We start from the raw sequence: 16,664 nt of genomic DNA on the forward strand, positions 1-16,664 counted from the left end.
CCCGGCGGGGCGTCGCGGCCGTCGTGACGTCACGCGGGGCGCCGCGGCGGGAAGTTCGGACGGGCGGGCGGCGCCGGAGCCGCCTCCATCCCGGAGCCGCTCCCGGACACGGAGCCGCTCCCGGACACGGAGCCGCTCCCGGACACGGAGCCGCTCCCGGACACGGAGCCGCCGGGTAGGATCGGGGAGCCCGCCCGGGCCCTCGGCGGTGCGGTGCGGCGCGGCGGGCCGCGCTCCCGGCCCCTCGGCGCACCCCGCTGGGCTGTGTGGGGGCAGCGCGTTCCTCAGCGGCGGGTCCCGCTGTGCCTCGGGAGCCCCGCGAGGGCTCGCACCGAGCCAGCCGCTCGAAGAACTTCAGGCATGTCTCTGTCCTCAAGAGCGTGTCCTAGGATTTTCAGCCTCTGGAGCACCCAAGCAGGTGGCAACCGTAAGAAACAGCTCGAATCTTTCCCCTTTCCGTCGTATAAACTGTTTCTCACCAATCCAAAACATGATATATATATATATATATAAATATTAAACATAATATATTTGCACAAAATACATTAAATAAAATTATACCTAAGCATTAAATATAACATATTTAAGTATTAATTTTAAATATTTATAGATTAGAAATAGGCATAAAAATTTATTTTGAGCTATCTTGCGGTCTAAGTTCAAATATGCAAAGAGGTTTAGCTTCTCGGGGAGTCAGTTATTTTTTTGCATGAGCTAAACACGCATGACCAACTCCACACCTGGGACAAAATCATTCTGGTAACAGCTTTTTTGCTTTTTTTTTTTTTTTTTTTTTTTTTTTTTTTTGCAAGTAAACTTTTGGGTTTTTTAGTTCAATTCTGAGTTGTTGCCAGCCATTCATTTAAATGAATTATTTCATCTAAAAGCTGGAAAATATCTTGGCATCTATTAAAAAGAGATTTTTTTTTTTTTGTTTACCAGCAGTGTGTTAGATTGTTTTTGAGGTTTCTCTTTAAAACACCCACAGCAGCTCTACCACGCTGGTCTGATACCACCTTGCATCTAATTATTTTCTTTTGAGGGGAAAAAAATAAGTAATTTTTTTTGTCCACACTTTTCCTTCACAGCTCTGGTGCATCCTGACCGTTTCCCTGTCTCTCAGGCTGTGGGAGGATGTGGATATTTGTGAAATAAGCTTTTGGATGCCTGCGTTGCCAAAGCAATGGCCTCTCAAGAATTTACTGTGAGTGATTTTTAACACTGTGCAATTAAGTAGGCCTAAGTTTAGAGACTGTAGTTACTGAAATATTTGAACGTTTTCTTACTTCTTGTTTTTTCAATGCTTGACATATTTAAAACAGGTGTTATACACTCACCAAAAGATGAAAAAATCAAAAACATGGCAAGACGGGATTCTGAGGGTTAGAACTGGCAGAAATCAGGTGAAAATTCAGATTTAACACTGTTGGATTTAATATCATCTACTACTGCCAGTGGCAGTCTAGCTGATTAGTGAAATAAATGGTCATTTTAATTTTTTTTTTTTTTTTTTTTTTTTTTTTTTTTTTTTTTGCAGGCTACCTTGTTTGATGATAAAGGACAATGTCTGGAGAGTATCTTTATAAAATCTCAGGTATCTTTTGTTCAGAGTTGTTATTTTTACATCTGATTGTAGTTTGTCTTTCAGGCAGCATTTCAAACACTTGTTTAGTAGCCAAAGAGTAATTTTTCTTGTTGTTGATATGAATCTCTGCTACAGTGCAAATAATGGAAAGGGAAAACAGCTTCTATTTATTCATGGATCTTACTGTTTGTCCAGAAGCTTTCATGGAGTTTTTCTTCCTTTGTGGTAAAAGCAGTGTATTACAGAGGTATATGAAATAATCATTGGACCTAAGTGCTAGTGCTTTTTACAACATAAGTATAAATAAAAATATTATATGGCATCTGTGGTGTAGTAGGTCTAAGTACCTGATTTTTTTACATAAAAGTACTTAAAAGACTGTACTTATTTAAAACAAAGCTATATAATATTGTTTCTTTTGCAGTACTGTTATGCACACACTGCTCCTCTCTCTTTTCCAGGTGTCTCCTGGAGATGATTTTGAAAGTGAGCGATATTTAATCACAGTTGAAGCAGTCAAAGGGAGTGAAAAGCCCTCTGAAGAGCAGCCAAAGAAAGCAGAAACTCCAGCAGTGGATAGAAATGGTGTAAAACCTGGTCTTCTACCCCCAAGACATCTCCCTGTCGGCTTGAAAAGGAAGTTTACGGTGTGTTTTTTCCCAAATTTTTCATGTTTACATGCAGTGTAAAACACATAATTTCTTCCTTTTTTTTTTTTTTTTTTTTTTTTTTTTACTCTAGAATGTGTTTTTTCCACATTTAGGAGAGTTGATTTAGCAGGATTGGTGTTGTTGAGCCTGCAGTAAAAATCACGAGGGCTCGAGGTTGTTGCTATGCGCCTGTGGAATCCTCATGTGGATTTGATCAGAATGTAGTCCATGGAGTGTGCCCCATTTTCAACATCTGATTACAAAATGTGGATTAATTGGAAATTTCTCTCCCAGGGCTTCCAAGGGCCACGCCAAGTTGAGAAGAAAATACCAGCTGTGGAAGATGAAGGAAAACCAACAGTGTTGCCTTCGTCTAAGGAGTGCCAGGGGAGTTTCCCATCCAAGTTTTATATCAGCTCTCCGTTGTTTTCTACGATTCGCAAGAAGGATGCAGAAACAAATCCCTCTGCAGGCAGTCAGGAAGAGGGATGTAGGGACAATGGCAGAGAGCAAATGTCTGTGTCCTCACTGCTTTCAGCTCCCTTTAGTGACAGCTGTGAGGGGACAGAGAAGCAAAACTCCCATCAGTTGGCTGTGAAGCCGGAATCTCCTCTCCTCCCTGGGCACGTGGGTCCCGGGGCAGTGTCCCACCACATCAGGAGCACAGCACAGATAATTGCTCTTCTGAAGTCTAAACCAGCACAAGGACACAGAGAGCAAACATCTGGAGTCACAGGCTGCCTTTCCAGGTTTCAGGCAGCACAAAATGCAGGTTTATGTGACAAAAAAAGCCCTGTCCTACCTGCTTTTTCAGGCGACCCTGCCGAAGGACTCCTTCCAGATACTCAGCACCTGCCTTTTGTGCAGGGAACTGTAAATGATACCAAGGTCTGGAATGCTCAAACACTTCCAAATTCAGCTGAACAACCTTGTGCTGAAGAAGTCACAGGACAGAGACAAGACAAAAAGGTAAATAATTTGAGTCAAGATTTACAAGATCACTGCAACACAAATAGTTACTTCCTACCTGAGTTGACTGTAAGTAGAATGAGTGACAGTCAGTTTGTCCCATCCTCAGGTGGCATTTTACCTTCAGCAAGTGCAACTACCTTTGAAAACAATCCCTTTGGATACAGGGAGCATTCAGGGACCGACAGTCTTAGGGAGAATTGCTCTGTGAAGATGCAGAGTGAGCTTCACCCAAGGCAAAATTCTGAGGGAGTGTCTAGTGACCCGGAGCTCTCTGGGGATGTGGCGTTGACTGAGGCTGGAATTGTGAAGGAGGAGTTCCGTTTGCAGGGCACAGGATGTAGTCCTGATGGGGAACTGATGGAGGTTAACTTTAACCTAATGGAGGCTTTTGATTTTAATGACATAGACAATGAAGATGTGTGTGAGAGAGAAGGGAAGGAATTCTCTGAGGGAGACACGCCTTCATGTAGCTTCCAGGGAGAAGATGTAGCACAAGGTGCTGCCTTGAGCCCTCGTTTGAAGCCTCATTCTTGCTGTGAAGTAGAGACACACAGCAAAAATGAAGTCAAATGTTCCAAATCTGATGGAGAGGGGGGTACACCACCCCAGCTTTGTGACAATGATGCCAGGAGAGCTGCAGAAGACGCTGCAAACCAGGCCAGAACCGAAGTGGAACTTGTAGGTGATGGACACAACGTAAAGGAGATCAGTGAGAGTCAATCAAGTTTTGAAGGCACAAACAAAGAGGAGGATCTGGATGGCTGTGCAGCACTCACCAGTAATGGCACATGCTGGGTAAAAAACCAGCACTCTGATCTCTTGCCTGGTGACACCAGTGTTCAGGAATGTCACCCTGAAACCAGGCTGTTTGAGGCCACTGGAAGTCTTCCAGGTATTTCTCCCAGCAGAATAATTTCTGCCTTGGACAAAAAGACCAAGGAAGGAGTTACACAGCTTGGATGCATGGAATCCCCAGATATTGGCTCAGAGCACTTCTGGGCTTCTAAGAGTGATGACATGAAACCCATGAAAGGCAGCCCTCTGCTGGCTTTGTCACAGAAATCAGATCCTTTAGGAAGAGGTTATTCATCTCCAGAGGAAACAGCAGTAGGAGGAACTGTGTTGGAAAATGCAGAGAGCATCACTGCTTCTCCTGAAGCCTGCCAAGGAGAAACAATGGGGGTGGATTGCCTGAAATGCACAGCAGTGGCTGAGAATTCCTCAGGACTCCCTGCTTTGGTGAATGATATTGCTCTTCTGAGAGCTTTGACTCAGCATAGCACAGCATTAGAGAGCTTGCAGAGGTTGGAGGAAAATACCAGCATGTTCTGTGAAACAAACACTAAGGAGACCACTGAACCCCTTGAGAAGGATGAAGGTTAGGTCAGCTTCTATTTCAAACTGGATTCTGTGTGTCTGTACCTGTTTGACTTCTCTCATTTCTCCTCACATTTAGAAATACTTTTAGAGTGTTGTGTTGTGTAGGCTCCCTCATGAAATTTGTACTGTTCAAAGCAACATTGTGAGCTCCAAGTCTGTTTGCTCTCATTCAGTTAAATGCTAACTGTGCCATTTGTTGCATGGGTAAGGTTTGCAAGACCTGTAAATATTCAGATGTTATAATGTAAAAAAAACCCAGACTACTGACTGTAACTCACTGTGCTTTTCCATCTCTTGTAGCTATAAAAGAGTTTACAGAAATGCCTTACTCAGAAAGTTTTCAGGCATCTTCCTGTTCATACTTTGATTCTCCTGGCCTTATGGTAACCAATTTTTGACTACATATATTTATCTGTACAAGATAAATTCATTTTCCACCTGGCTTCTGGAATAAAATTCTTGGTTTATGGAACCATAGAGGTTGAGCTACAAATTGCTTAGAGGCATTGTTTATGAAGCTGGTAATAAACAGAGGATGTCATATTGACAATATTCAGGAGGCCTCATGTATGACAAGAAACTTAATGAAAAGTGTAGTATTTAGTAATGTTTAATATCCCATTAATATGACTGGTACTTCTCCTTCCCTACCCTATCTTTTACCACCTTTTTGGGTTTTTTTTCAGTATCTTTTAAAATACATGGCTTTCCTTGGAATTTTAGCATTTGGGTTGAAATACATTGGGAAAACTGTTTGTGTTTGATAATTCACATTGATTTTTATCCAATGCTATTAACAGCCTTTTTTCTTTTTCAATCCATCTAAAGCTTAAAGAAAGATTTTTGAAATCCTTCCCTGTTTCCTGTTCCGTTTAAAAAGCAAACGTTGTTTCTTATCCTGTCATGGATGGTCCTGGCTCCCAAATAAAAAAGCTGTAACTGAAAAGGCTTCCTTTGTATAAATACAAGACAATTCTTAGCCTAAATTTTCACTTTAAATGGTTATTAAATTGTTAGACTAACTAGGTTTTGATACTTTCCTGTGCAGCCCAACTGCGTGGACAATTTATTCCAGGAGACAGAGGCATATATTGTACCAATAGCAGCAGCCCAGAGGGACCCTGGGACATCTGACTGGCAACCAAAGGTACCATTTCTGTGGAACTCAAGTATAATTAACAGTGTTTCCTAAATTTCAGTTAAATTGTTTGCTAATTGTAATGTATTGCACTAAGTCCTAATAAAATTTTAACCAGTTCTCGTAATTTTTAGTACAGTTCACTGCAGGAAGTTTTCCAGGAGAGTTTTAAACTCAAATTACAAGGAAAAAAAAACCCACTTTTTTTTTTTGTTTGTTTGTTTTTCTTCTGCAGAGTCAACAGGTTGTTTTTGTTGTATGTGTAAAAAGTACCTGTACTGACTGTAGATAGTTGCAGAGCAGTTTTTACTTGCTGTTAGTGATAATTCCAATGCATTGTGCAGCCTGTTGCCTTCCAAGGTCACCAAGTAAAAGGATCAGCAGCTAGTGAGGTCATGTTGAGAGCTCCATGCTCCCAGCTAGGATGGCAGCAGCACCCAGAGAACATGGATTTTGCAGCTGAGACTTTTTTCTCACCCCTCTTTTCGAGGAATTATGGCCTTTATGACTTCATACAGGTAAAACATTTTTGTGTTGAGTTATCCATACTAACCTTAGTGCAAGAAAGTGTCCTGTCAATTTAAGACAGAAAATAGATCATTTTTAAACTGCTGCAGTCATATCAAAACCAATTATTTTTACTTACCTTTGTCATAGAACTTCATAATGTGTGACTTGGTTTCTTCTGCTCCTTTGATCAGTTGCACTTTGGAAAAAAGAAGATACAACAGTTTAATTTCTGACAAGATTTTGCTTATGCTTTTTTTTTTTTTAATAAAGTCTCCAAGTTCCAGGAGCCTTCATAAGGATGATGTTGATTTCATCAGAGAAGGGAATTTTCACATGAAGCCTGATGTTATTGAAGAGCCAGGAATAAATGAGTCCTGTAAGTGAGAGTAAAAGGAGAAGGGGCAGTGATAGGCCTGAAAATTTCTGCATGACTTGAGCGCTTCACGTGTTTTTCCTAGCACTGGCATTGGCTGTGCCACCGTGGACCATGCCACACCCACCCTCTGACCTGAGACAAGCACAGTGGGCTGCCTGGGAACCTGGCAAGGTGGGGATTGACTGGCTCTTGCAGATATTTTTGGCTTTGTTTCCTGTGTGTTCGTGGCAGTTTCTTCTTTTTGAAGCTTGTTTTATCTCAACTCTGAGAGACATTTTTCAATTGTTTAGAATGATGACAGAGAGAACACTGGTGACAGAGCTGTAAGCAGGGATTTTTCCAGACATTCACCTGCCATGTTAATTCTTCACCTGCAGATTTCATCAGAGCTGACTTCCCCACTTGATCCAGACTCCGCAATTTCTCCACCTTGGGGAAGTGAAGAGACTGTTGGAGACATCCAGGAGCCCCTGACACATGGGATCTTATCAAGTGAACCAGAACTCCCAGATTTCTTGTTCAGTAAGAATTTACAGATTTATACTGGCACCTCACAGTGGTTTTAGCTGAAAAATCTCTGAGGATGCTCAAAGCACAGTGAATTGGGCTATCATAGACAGTTACTCTGCCAGTTATATTCTCCTGAAACAGACTTGAGTGGAGGGATTTAGTTTTATAAAGAAAAATCAGCTTCTAGTTTGGGGGCAAAAAGGATGTAAGCTAAGCTTCTAAGTGATACCTATGTTTTTATTTACCTGCTTTGAGTTTTCTTCCATATTCAGCTGTCCTCTGACCCTCTCCCATTTGACATCTCTCTATAACTGTCACCAATGATAATTAATTTAGCCAAAAGGATGCTTTTGGGTAGTAACAGCTTATTTATCTGCAATTTTTAATATTAATTCATAGGTTTGTAGGTTATCTTTTGGAAAAAAAACCAGCAAGTGTTAAACTGGGTGTTTTCTAGTTGGCAGCTGTCAGTGACATCAGATTAATGACCTCCAAAATATAACCATGTTTAAATAATGGTCTTTTATACAAGCAGAGTGGCTTCATAATGTGTTCTGAATATGGAGATTTCAAACAAAATTTAGACATTTTAATTTCAAAGAACTTAAAAAAGAATCACACGAAATCTATGATTTAGTATAATACTGCACAGAAGCCATCCAGAGAGCTTCCCGGTTAGAAGACAGGGTGTAAAAGGAAGAATTCAGAATTCCTTCCTTTTGGCACATCTGAAGTGCCATCCCTAGGTGCTCCAGGTTGCCTGTAAGCTGTGTTTGCCCCACAGCCCGGGAGAAATCCAGCTGTCCACGGGAATGCAGCCTCCCAGCGTTCATGCCCACGAGGAAAACTCGGACTCCCTTTGTCGCTCGGACTCCCTTTGTCACTCTTCCTGCCACCCACGAGATTCCTGACACGTTTTACCCCCCTGAGAGCGAGGAGCTCCAGCAGTCTTTGGGCTCTTTGGGAGGCAATTTGTGCAGCGAGTCAGCGGCATTTCCCAGGAGCGCTCCCGGCCCCCAGGACAGGAATTATGAAACCTCTGTGTTTGGGGAGCACACGGAAGATGGACAAAGGGGATCTGTGCCACCAGCGCTCCCTAATGTGACTGCCCAAGCCAGACAAAGCAAGTGGCTGAAGTATCAAAGCAGCGCTCGGAGTGATCTGATCCCTGAAAACAGCGCTGGAGGGGAAGAGGAGGATGACATCTGTGCCCGGAGCGTCCTCGGAATGCCGCCGGGTGACACAGGAGAGGGCAGAGCCGTGAATGCAAGTGCTCCCTGCTCTGCGCCGCTGCTGCCAGCCAGGAGCTCGCCTGGGGAACGCTCCGGGGCTGCGGAGAGCAGCCAGGCAGATCCGGTTTCATTGGGGACGGTGCTTTACCCGCACTTAAGGCAGACACCTCTGGCACAAAAGGTGTTGAGTCACCTGAGCTGCCGTGCCGGAACAGGAGAGGGCCAGGTGTGTAACTGCTCGGGCAAACAGGGCTATCACTGGCACTAACTCATTGCTCTGGCCAAAGGGGCTGCATTTATCTGATTTCCTGCAGATGTTATCACTATGATTGGATGAAATGCTTCTACCTACTAGTGACACCAAAAAATGTATGTTTTTAAGTGCCGTGACTAATCCTATGTAAAGGTAATTCCTTGGCAAACACTGTGCTAGATTTTTAATCTGAATGTTGAAGGCAGGAAAATGAAAGAAAAGCTGCTGGGCTGTTTTGACATCTGGACTTGGTAAGAAATTGTGTGCACCAAGGGTTTTTTTTAACTGTGGTATCAGCATCATTTTAATCAACACCCGTTTTTGCTTCAAGGCGTAGTGTCTGACTTCAAAATACTACAAATTCCTTCAGTTCTAGTTGTGTAAAAGCCAAGTTACAGCCCTGAATAAGCACCTGAAAATTTAGCACAGGTGTTTGTGATCGTTAGGCAGATGGAGTAAAGTGGGGGAAAGCACCAAACCAACCACAAGGTAAAGTGTTGGTTAAAGGTTTTTAAAGCTGTCAAATGGTTTTGAGAGTTGAAAGAAATGTTAACTCTTTCTCTTTTTTTTTTTAAAGTTTTTCGGTTCTTTAAAACTGTCCAGTACAGTATTTGTGTGAAATAGAGGTGAGGAAATAACTAATATATTTCATATATACACTAGTAAACACATTGTGTGCATTTTTATACAAATATATATATTATATATATATATATATATATATATATATATATATATATATATATATATGTAAAATCCATTTATACCAGACTTAAAGAGCTTATCAAGACAATTCTAATTAATTCATTTCTGTGCAAAAATGGTGTTTAAAATGGGGCTTGGCTGCTCCTTCCCCATGCCTAGTGCTGAAAAATATGGTTTTGAACTACATAAAACTTACTCTAAAGCCTTTGAAAGTATTATCTGTGTTATTGTAAATGCAGGCTGTTTGGCAAGGAGCAAATTTTAACCTCATGGTGCATCCTAACTGACGGCCCAAGCTCTAGGGAAATGTATTTTTCACAAATCTGCAAAATTAGTCTCATTCCAAGTCCTACAGTTCTTAATGGTTTCTTTTCCTGGGTCTTTTTAGGACATAACAATTTCTGAGTTGTCATTTCCTCCTGTGGATAAAGTGAAACATGCCAATCTTCCTAAAAGGAAGGTTTCCATCCCAGCTGTGTTTCAGTCTCACACTCACTACAAGCAGGTTTTTAAAGCTGCTCTGACAGGTAAGTCTCTGCTCTGTGAAATGCTGTCATTTTAAACTTTGCCTATTAAAACAACAGGGTGCATTTCATTTTTTAATGTATTTACTGAAATATATTCAGTCTATACCCAAAATTGCAAAAACAAACCAAAAAGACAATACACTTCTGTTCAACTATGTAACCTCAGGGCTGTTTCCAGTCTTAAGATACCGAAGCCTTTTTTTTTTTTCGCCTGGAATAAATGGATTTTTCAGGTCACATGGTTTCTTTTAGGACTCAGATTAAATATTTTTATTTGGGATGGAAATCTTCCAATGGAAATAGATTTGTTTGAATGTTGTGTAGCTGTGTAAGCATTTCAAGGGTGTGCTAATGATTCTGTTCTTCTCCTTTCCCCACCAAGAGCAATTGAACATAATGATGTTTGAGTTGGCACAGAGACTGCACAATGCCCTCTCCAAAGTGGATATATCATTTTACACTGCAGTGAAAGATGGGCAAAGCCAGAGCCAAGGAAGCTGTGCTCCACTCTGCAACCACATGCACCCTGCTAAGCTGGTGATGGTCAAAAAAGAAGGTCAAAACAAGGTGCTCTTTATTCCTTGTGGTTTTACACTTTTGGGGTGAAAGCATCCATTGCTTTCTCTTTTTTTCTTGCTTGCTTTAGTGCTCATGGACTTCTTTTCCCCTCCTTTCCCTTGCAGGGCCGTTTGTTCTATGCCTGTGATGCCCCAAAAGCTGAGCAGTGCTCCTTTTTCAAGTGGGTTGAAGATGTGCACCCCACACAGACAAAATCCAGACCCAGCACAGTGCTCCATGACACAAAAAGTATTGGGACATACCTCAGGAGTCAAAAGATTGCTGTCTATGAGGAATGCCAGCTTTTGGTGAGGTATCCTGAAATGCTGTGTGAATTCAAGGTTTATAGATACTCCAGTTGCTCAGGCTTTCAGCAGGATTTAACACGTTTTCTCTATATTTAAAGAGTAAATGTTTCTTTCTGCAAAGAAATGCAAGAGCTAAATTAGTGAAGGAAAAATATTTATAGCAATGGTATTCTTTTTAGCAAGAATCAAAACTGCTGACCAGCAACTTGATCAGTTGCTTAATGTCAGAACTGTTGCATTTGAATTATTGTTCATTTAATCCTCAGCAGGAGAATTTGATTTATTCTCTTCAAGATTCTAATGCCAGAAGTCATCTCAAAGGCTATTCTGTGCTGTTTAACTGTAGAGGAAACAATTTAATTGTGGCTGAATATGAGGGAATTTTGCAGTCAAGATAAATGTATTTAGAATTTGTTAATGTAAGATGATGTACACCCACTTGGTCCAATCTGTGGAGGTTTGTTATTTTTGGTGCTGAATCCAAAATGTGCCGATGGTTTACATACTTTTTTTTAATTACAATTTCCCAGGAAAGCCTTTGAAATTCCAACACAGCGGTACAGTAAGTTCAAGAAATTTATGAATACACCTGCCAGCTTTGATGGTGACTCCAAACCCAAACTGTACCTGAAACTAAGCAGAAAGGAGCATTCTTCTCTCTACAGCAAAGGTGAGCACATCTTACACATCCAATTTACAAGGGGGCAGTGGGAGAAGCTTATGAGGACTCTGTGGGTTTTTTTTGGCAGATGACATCTGGGTTGTTTCCAAGACTCTGAACTTTGATCCCATCGATACTTTCATTGCAAGCAGTGCTTTCTTTGGACCATCCTCCAACAATGAAATAGAATTGCTACCACTGAAAGGCTACAGTCCCTCCAACTGGAGATCCAACAGTGAGTTCCACAGCAGCATTCAGAACTGTGGGAAACAACTAAGGAAAAATCCAGCCAGCAGTGAAGGATGAGTTTAGAATTTCTCAAATCTCGCACACTGTTTAATTCACAGTGATTTTTTTCCCTTGTATGTTGGAATATATAATTTGAATACAGTAATTAACGCAATTAAACCTGCGAAGTCACTGGCATATTCCAAAAGGGTGGGGAAGAAATGAGAATAATATGGAGAAAGTAATAAATTATGTAATATGATATACAATGCAAGGTGACTGTCAGTGTGCAAGTAAAAGGAATATGTTTTTACTGTCCTTGAAAAACAAAATGCAGAAACCTCAAAGTCTGTGATTCTGCAAAAGTTTCTCAGTTCTGCTGTTGAATTAAGTTGAAGCTTTGTGGTTGTTTTGTTTTGTAAATGAAGAAGATAAAATCAGTTAATTACTCTTCTGGCATTTTATAATTAATTTCTGTAGCTGATTTGCAATTTCTGCTCTATTCATTTCTTTCTCCTTTTGTTTTTCTGTGGCCCTTCCAGTGCGTGTTCATGCCTTGCTGGTTTGTAATGCCAGTGGTGAGCTGGCATCCTTAAGGAACATGGAGGAGCACTTCAATCCATCCACATTACCACTGATCCCCTATCTCCTGAAAATGTGAGTTACTGTCCTGTGGTACTGTGAGCAGTCCAGTGCAGGAATATCAGAACCAGGAGGTACAAACTGTATCATAGCACAACTTTTGGCTATTTTTTTGTTTTCTTAGGAATTTTAGTTCTGAAAATACTCCAAAAAGAGTCAACAAAAGGAAATTTACTCCGCCTGCCATGAGCCTGAAATGCTCAATGATGTCTGGCCCTGTGAGCTCTGAAGTGGCAATGGCAGTGGCTGAAGACATGCTCCAAAGGTTCTCCCTGAACCCAGACCAAGCAGCATCGCTGATTCACGTAGCTCAGATGATGGCCTGTGATAACCCCAAACCAGGGGAGGAACAGCAGAGCTTCCCCATCACAATCATACGTGGTACACAGCCAAGAATTGTGGCATTTGCTGCTATTCTGTCTTTGCACAAATGTTGATTAATGGGAAATGCCATTAATATGAAATGGCAAAATCAGCCCCTCTGATAATGTCCGTGACATTAATACATCCATTCTGTCAGCACAAAGATTTGCCCCTTTAAATTAAATTAAAATTTAAATTTAAATTAAATTAAGTTTTGGTTCTGCCTTTTGCAGGGTTTCACTGAAGCATAGGAGGTTTTGCCTAGAAATACCTATACACAAAACTGGAGATATTTAGTATCTTCAGCTTTTTTCTTTTCCTATTAAAACCACTTTTTATCATGCATTAGCTTTGTTTTTTGTAAGTGTAAGCAAGCCATGCAATTTTTGTTTAGAGGAGTCACAGCATAACTGAAGTTAAAGCAATTGATTCAAACTTTCTAGGAAAAATGTCACTTACAACTTGGGCTTTTTCTTCCAAAATACCAGGTGTTTTTGGAGCTGGCAAGAGCTACTTGCTGTCTGTGGTGATCTTGTTCCTCGTGCAGCTCTTTGAAAGCAGTGAAGCTACAGAGGGTCCGAGGGCAACTCCGTGGAAACTCCTCATTGCTTCTTCCACCAACGTTGCTGTGGACAGGATACTGCTGGGGTGGGTTACTGAGGCTTTTATGGACTCTTCTTCCAAAACCAATAACACACTTAGATTGGAGTGATGATTGTGTTGGTATTTCCTGAAAAACACATGAAAAAGATGGATTTATTTCCCTAACAAGTGCCACACACAGGCTTTAATTTTACCTCAGCTCTTTTGCACAGTTAAAAGAGTGAAGGCTACATAAAACATGTACAGAAGACTACTTTAGGCTCTGCTCTCATCAAATATACTATTCAAGTCCATCATGACAAAGTAGTACTGCTCAGGAATCTTTGGGATGTAGCAGGAGGGGAAGGAGGAGCAGAGAGAAACAGATTTGTGAAAATTTAGCATGAAAGAAATGTAGGGTTTGGAAGGAAAAAGGAAGGGAAGATAGATATGGAAGACTATGAGAGGGGAATCATCAAGGCATTAAGCATTTTGGAGGCAAATGATGAGGAGGTAATTTATTTTGATTTTGTTGAATTACTGAGGTACTTCATCTTATTAATCACGCAAGTTTGTGTTCCTCAGTGTTCTGCCGTGTCTTTTGAAACCACTTTTAAAGTTTTCAATATTTCTTTTTTCCATTTCTGTAATGTTTATCATTGCTTTTTCTTTCAAGTCTGCTCGATCTTGGATTTGAGGATTTTATAAGAGTGGGAAGTATAAGGAAAATCACGAAAGCAATTCTTCCCCATAGGTAAGAAACCTCTTTGAGGGATCTAAAGCAAGTTGGGGTAGGTTAATACACTGTTGTAAATTGCTGTTATGTATAAAGTATGGTTATTTTTCCAAGCACTGCTATCTTTGGTTACTGTAATGTATGTTACAAAATCTTCTTTGAAGTTTGCATGCAGGCTCAGGAAATGAAAATGAGCAGCTGAAAGAGCTGCTTGGTCTCATGAAAGAAGATTTGACTCCAGCTGAGAAACTGTATGTCAGGAAGAGCATTGAGCAGCATAAACTGGGGACCAATAAAACTATTCTGCAACAGGTACAGTCAAAGAGATGGGATGGGAAAGCATGGATTTGCTGTGTCTTATCTGCAGGGCCCATCAAATGGGAAGTGGGAATCCCCTCTCACACCTGCCAAGCTCCTGGTTTGAAAATATCAAGTGAATGTTAGGTTTGATTGCACAGGTATACCTTAGTGTCCTGTTTCTAAAAATAAATTTATGTGTGTTCTCCTGCTATAGTTAGGTGCTGCACAGAGATGAACTATGAAATGACCCTAACTTTTTGCCTGCCCGTTTTCTCCTCGCTGATGGAAGGTGAAGGTGGTGGGAGTGACGTGTGCTGCCTGCCCCTTCCCTTGCCTGAACGCGCTCAGGTTTCCTGTGGTGGTGCTGGATGAGTGCAGCCAGATGACTGAACCTGCTTCTCTCCTCCCCATCGCCAGGTACAGCCTTCCCGAGGGGCCTCAGCAGGGACACAAGCTCCCAGCAGCGCCAGGCTCCACACCTGTGTGAGCACATGGACCCTGAGGCCTCGCCTCAGCGAGCAACAAGAGGGGTTGTAAACTGAGGCCTGTCCCAGGGTGTCACTCAACTGGGGTGGAGAAGGGAGGCTGATGGGAAGCAGCGTGACACAGAAACACAGCTTTGGTTATGCACCCTTTAACATGCTTTTTAGAACACTGGTTTTTTTCCACATTCCTTTTTAGGTTTCAGTGTGAAAAGCTCATCCTTGTTGGCGACCCCAAGCAACTGCCACCAACTATTCAAGGGTCTGAGAGTGTTCATGGGCAGGGATTGGAGCAGACTCTCTTTGACAGGCTCTGCTTAATGGTAGGTGCTGCTTGAACACACGTTTGGAAAAGGTGGAGAGTGGAGTTGTAAGTCCCCTGAAGTCACACGGGGAATTGTGGTTCAGGTGTCAGAGGATCAGGGTTTCAGCATTGCAAAATAAGATAAAATCACAGAAAGGTTTGGGTTGTAAGGGACCTCCGAGGTCACCCAATCCAAGCCCCCACCACAGACAGGGGCACCTTCCCACTAGACCAGGTTGCTCCGTGCTCCATCCACGTGAGCTCTTCCCAGCCCCCACCTGTCTCTCCTCATCCTTTAGGGACACGTCCCCATTCTTCTCCGGACACAGTACCGCTGTCACCCTGCCCTCAGTGCCATCGCCAACGAGCTCTTCTACGACGGGAGCCTCATCGATGGCATTTCCGAGGAGGACAGGGCTCCTTTATTGGAATGGCTCCCGACACTCTGCTTTTATAGCGTTCATGGCGTGGAGCAAGTGAGTTCCTCAACACTTCTTACATAAAAAAGTCAGTATTGTCGGTTTGCCTCCATTCCTTTTTGCTTTGTTGGTGAGAGCTAATGTGGGAATCTTTCTCCCTCTTCCCAGGTTGAAAGAGACAACAGCTTTTATAACATGGCAGAAGCTCATTTTACAGTCAAGCTGATCCAGTCTCTGATTGCAAGTGGAATAGAAGGAGCCGATATTGGCGTGATTACCCTTTATAAATCACAAATGTATAAGGTTTGTATCGTAAATCAATAAAGCCATTTTCTTAAAGGTACGCTGAGTAGCCGAACTCCTCCCCCTTCCCTATTTCTTTGCCCCCAGATCCAGAATTTGCTCAGTGGGGTTCACTCTGAGGCTTTTGAAGTCAAGCCTGTCCAGGTGTCCACGGTGGATGCGTTCCAAGGCGCTGAGAGGGAAATCATCGTGCTGTCCTGTGTCAGGACAAGGCACTTTGGGTTCATAGACTCGGAGAAGAGGATGAACGTGGCACTAACGAGGGCCAAGAGGCACCTGCTGATTGTGGGAAGTCTGCCCTGTCTGAGCAGGAACAGGCTGTGGGGAAGAGTGATTCACCACTGCAGAGGTAAGAGTTTCTTTGCTGGGGTTTTTGAAACCTTGCACCTCATTATCTTTCATTAGACTATGTATAATACACCTTACAGTGTTTATATACTGTATAATAACATATAAAGTATGTGGTATGTACACTAGAGCAACCACTATAGTCATTACATATAAGCTCCAATGTTTAACATTGCATTTTCTTGCAATATATTAGATTTTCTATGTAAGCATGTGCAAGTTGCACATTTGCAGTTTTACCTGCAAACTCTTTTTATGTTCAAAGGGGTTTTTTGAATCTAGTAATGGAACTTTACCTGCTTGGCTGACATCAAAGAAAGCATCTTGTTGGTGACTGAACTCCACAGAGCCATTTTCCAAGCAGAAATATCACAGCCAGTCAATACGCTGGAGGGATCAGATGTTGGCATTGCCAGGGGCTGGTTCCATGGTAGGTGCTGTAGAGACAGATGTAATTATCCTGTTTATTGCTGCTTTTAGGATGGGAAAATGGCTTACAACACGCAAGGCAGTGTGAGCAGCAGCTGAATGACATTCTCAAGTCTTACTTGGAGAGCTGGGAGGAAGAAGAACAGCGTAAGGAAAAATAAAA

The 16,664-nt window shown here is 42.0% G+C and overlaps 1 protein-coding gene across 6 annotated transcripts; it reads left to right on the plus strand.

Moving 5' to 3' along the window:
- The first annotated feature begins 287 nt into the window (after positions 1-287).
- Positions 288-16,664, plus strand: ZGRF1 (zinc finger GRF-type containing 1). 6 transcript variants are annotated; one of them, XM_053939945.1, is made up of 29 exons: positions 298-427; positions 1,089-1,204; positions 1,323-1,403; positions 1,538-1,594; positions 2,047-2,232; positions 2,530-4,585; positions 4,888-4,970; positions 5,636-5,734; positions 6,070-6,243; positions 6,506-6,611; positions 6,694-6,782; positions 6,989-7,133; positions 7,906-8,579; positions 9,700-9,838; positions 10,221-10,405; positions 10,522-10,709; positions 11,235-11,374; positions 11,454-11,600; positions 12,136-12,250; positions 12,360-12,616; positions 13,087-13,246; positions 13,857-13,934; positions 14,081-14,228; positions 14,506-14,633; positions 14,898-15,021; positions 15,302-15,478; positions 15,590-15,724; positions 15,812-16,073; positions 16,553-16,664. In XM_053939945.1, the coding sequence occupies exons 2-29, from the start codon at positions 1,184-1,186 to the stop codon at positions 16,660-16,662; spliced, it is 6,264 nt and encodes a 2,087-aa protein (XP_053795920.1). In that variant the 5' UTR covers positions 298-427; positions 1,089-1,183; the 3' UTR covers positions 16,663-16,664. The 6 variants fall into 6 exon arrangements, with proteins under 6 accessions (XP_053795923.1, XP_053795925.1, XP_053795920.1 ...); XM_053939947.1 differs by lacking the exon at positions 6,070-6,243 and having other exon boundaries at positions 299-427; XM_053939949.1 differs by lacking the exon at positions 4,888-4,970 and having other exon boundaries at positions 305-427; positions 2,530-3,204.

The sequence above is a fragment of the Vidua chalybeata genome, chromosome 4, assembly GCF_026979565.1.
Source record: "Vidua chalybeata isolate OUT-0048 chromosome 4, bVidCha1 merged haplotype, whole genome shotgun sequence".
Lineage (NCBI taxonomy): Eukaryota > Metazoa > Chordata > Aves > Passeriformes > Viduidae > Vidua > Vidua chalybeata.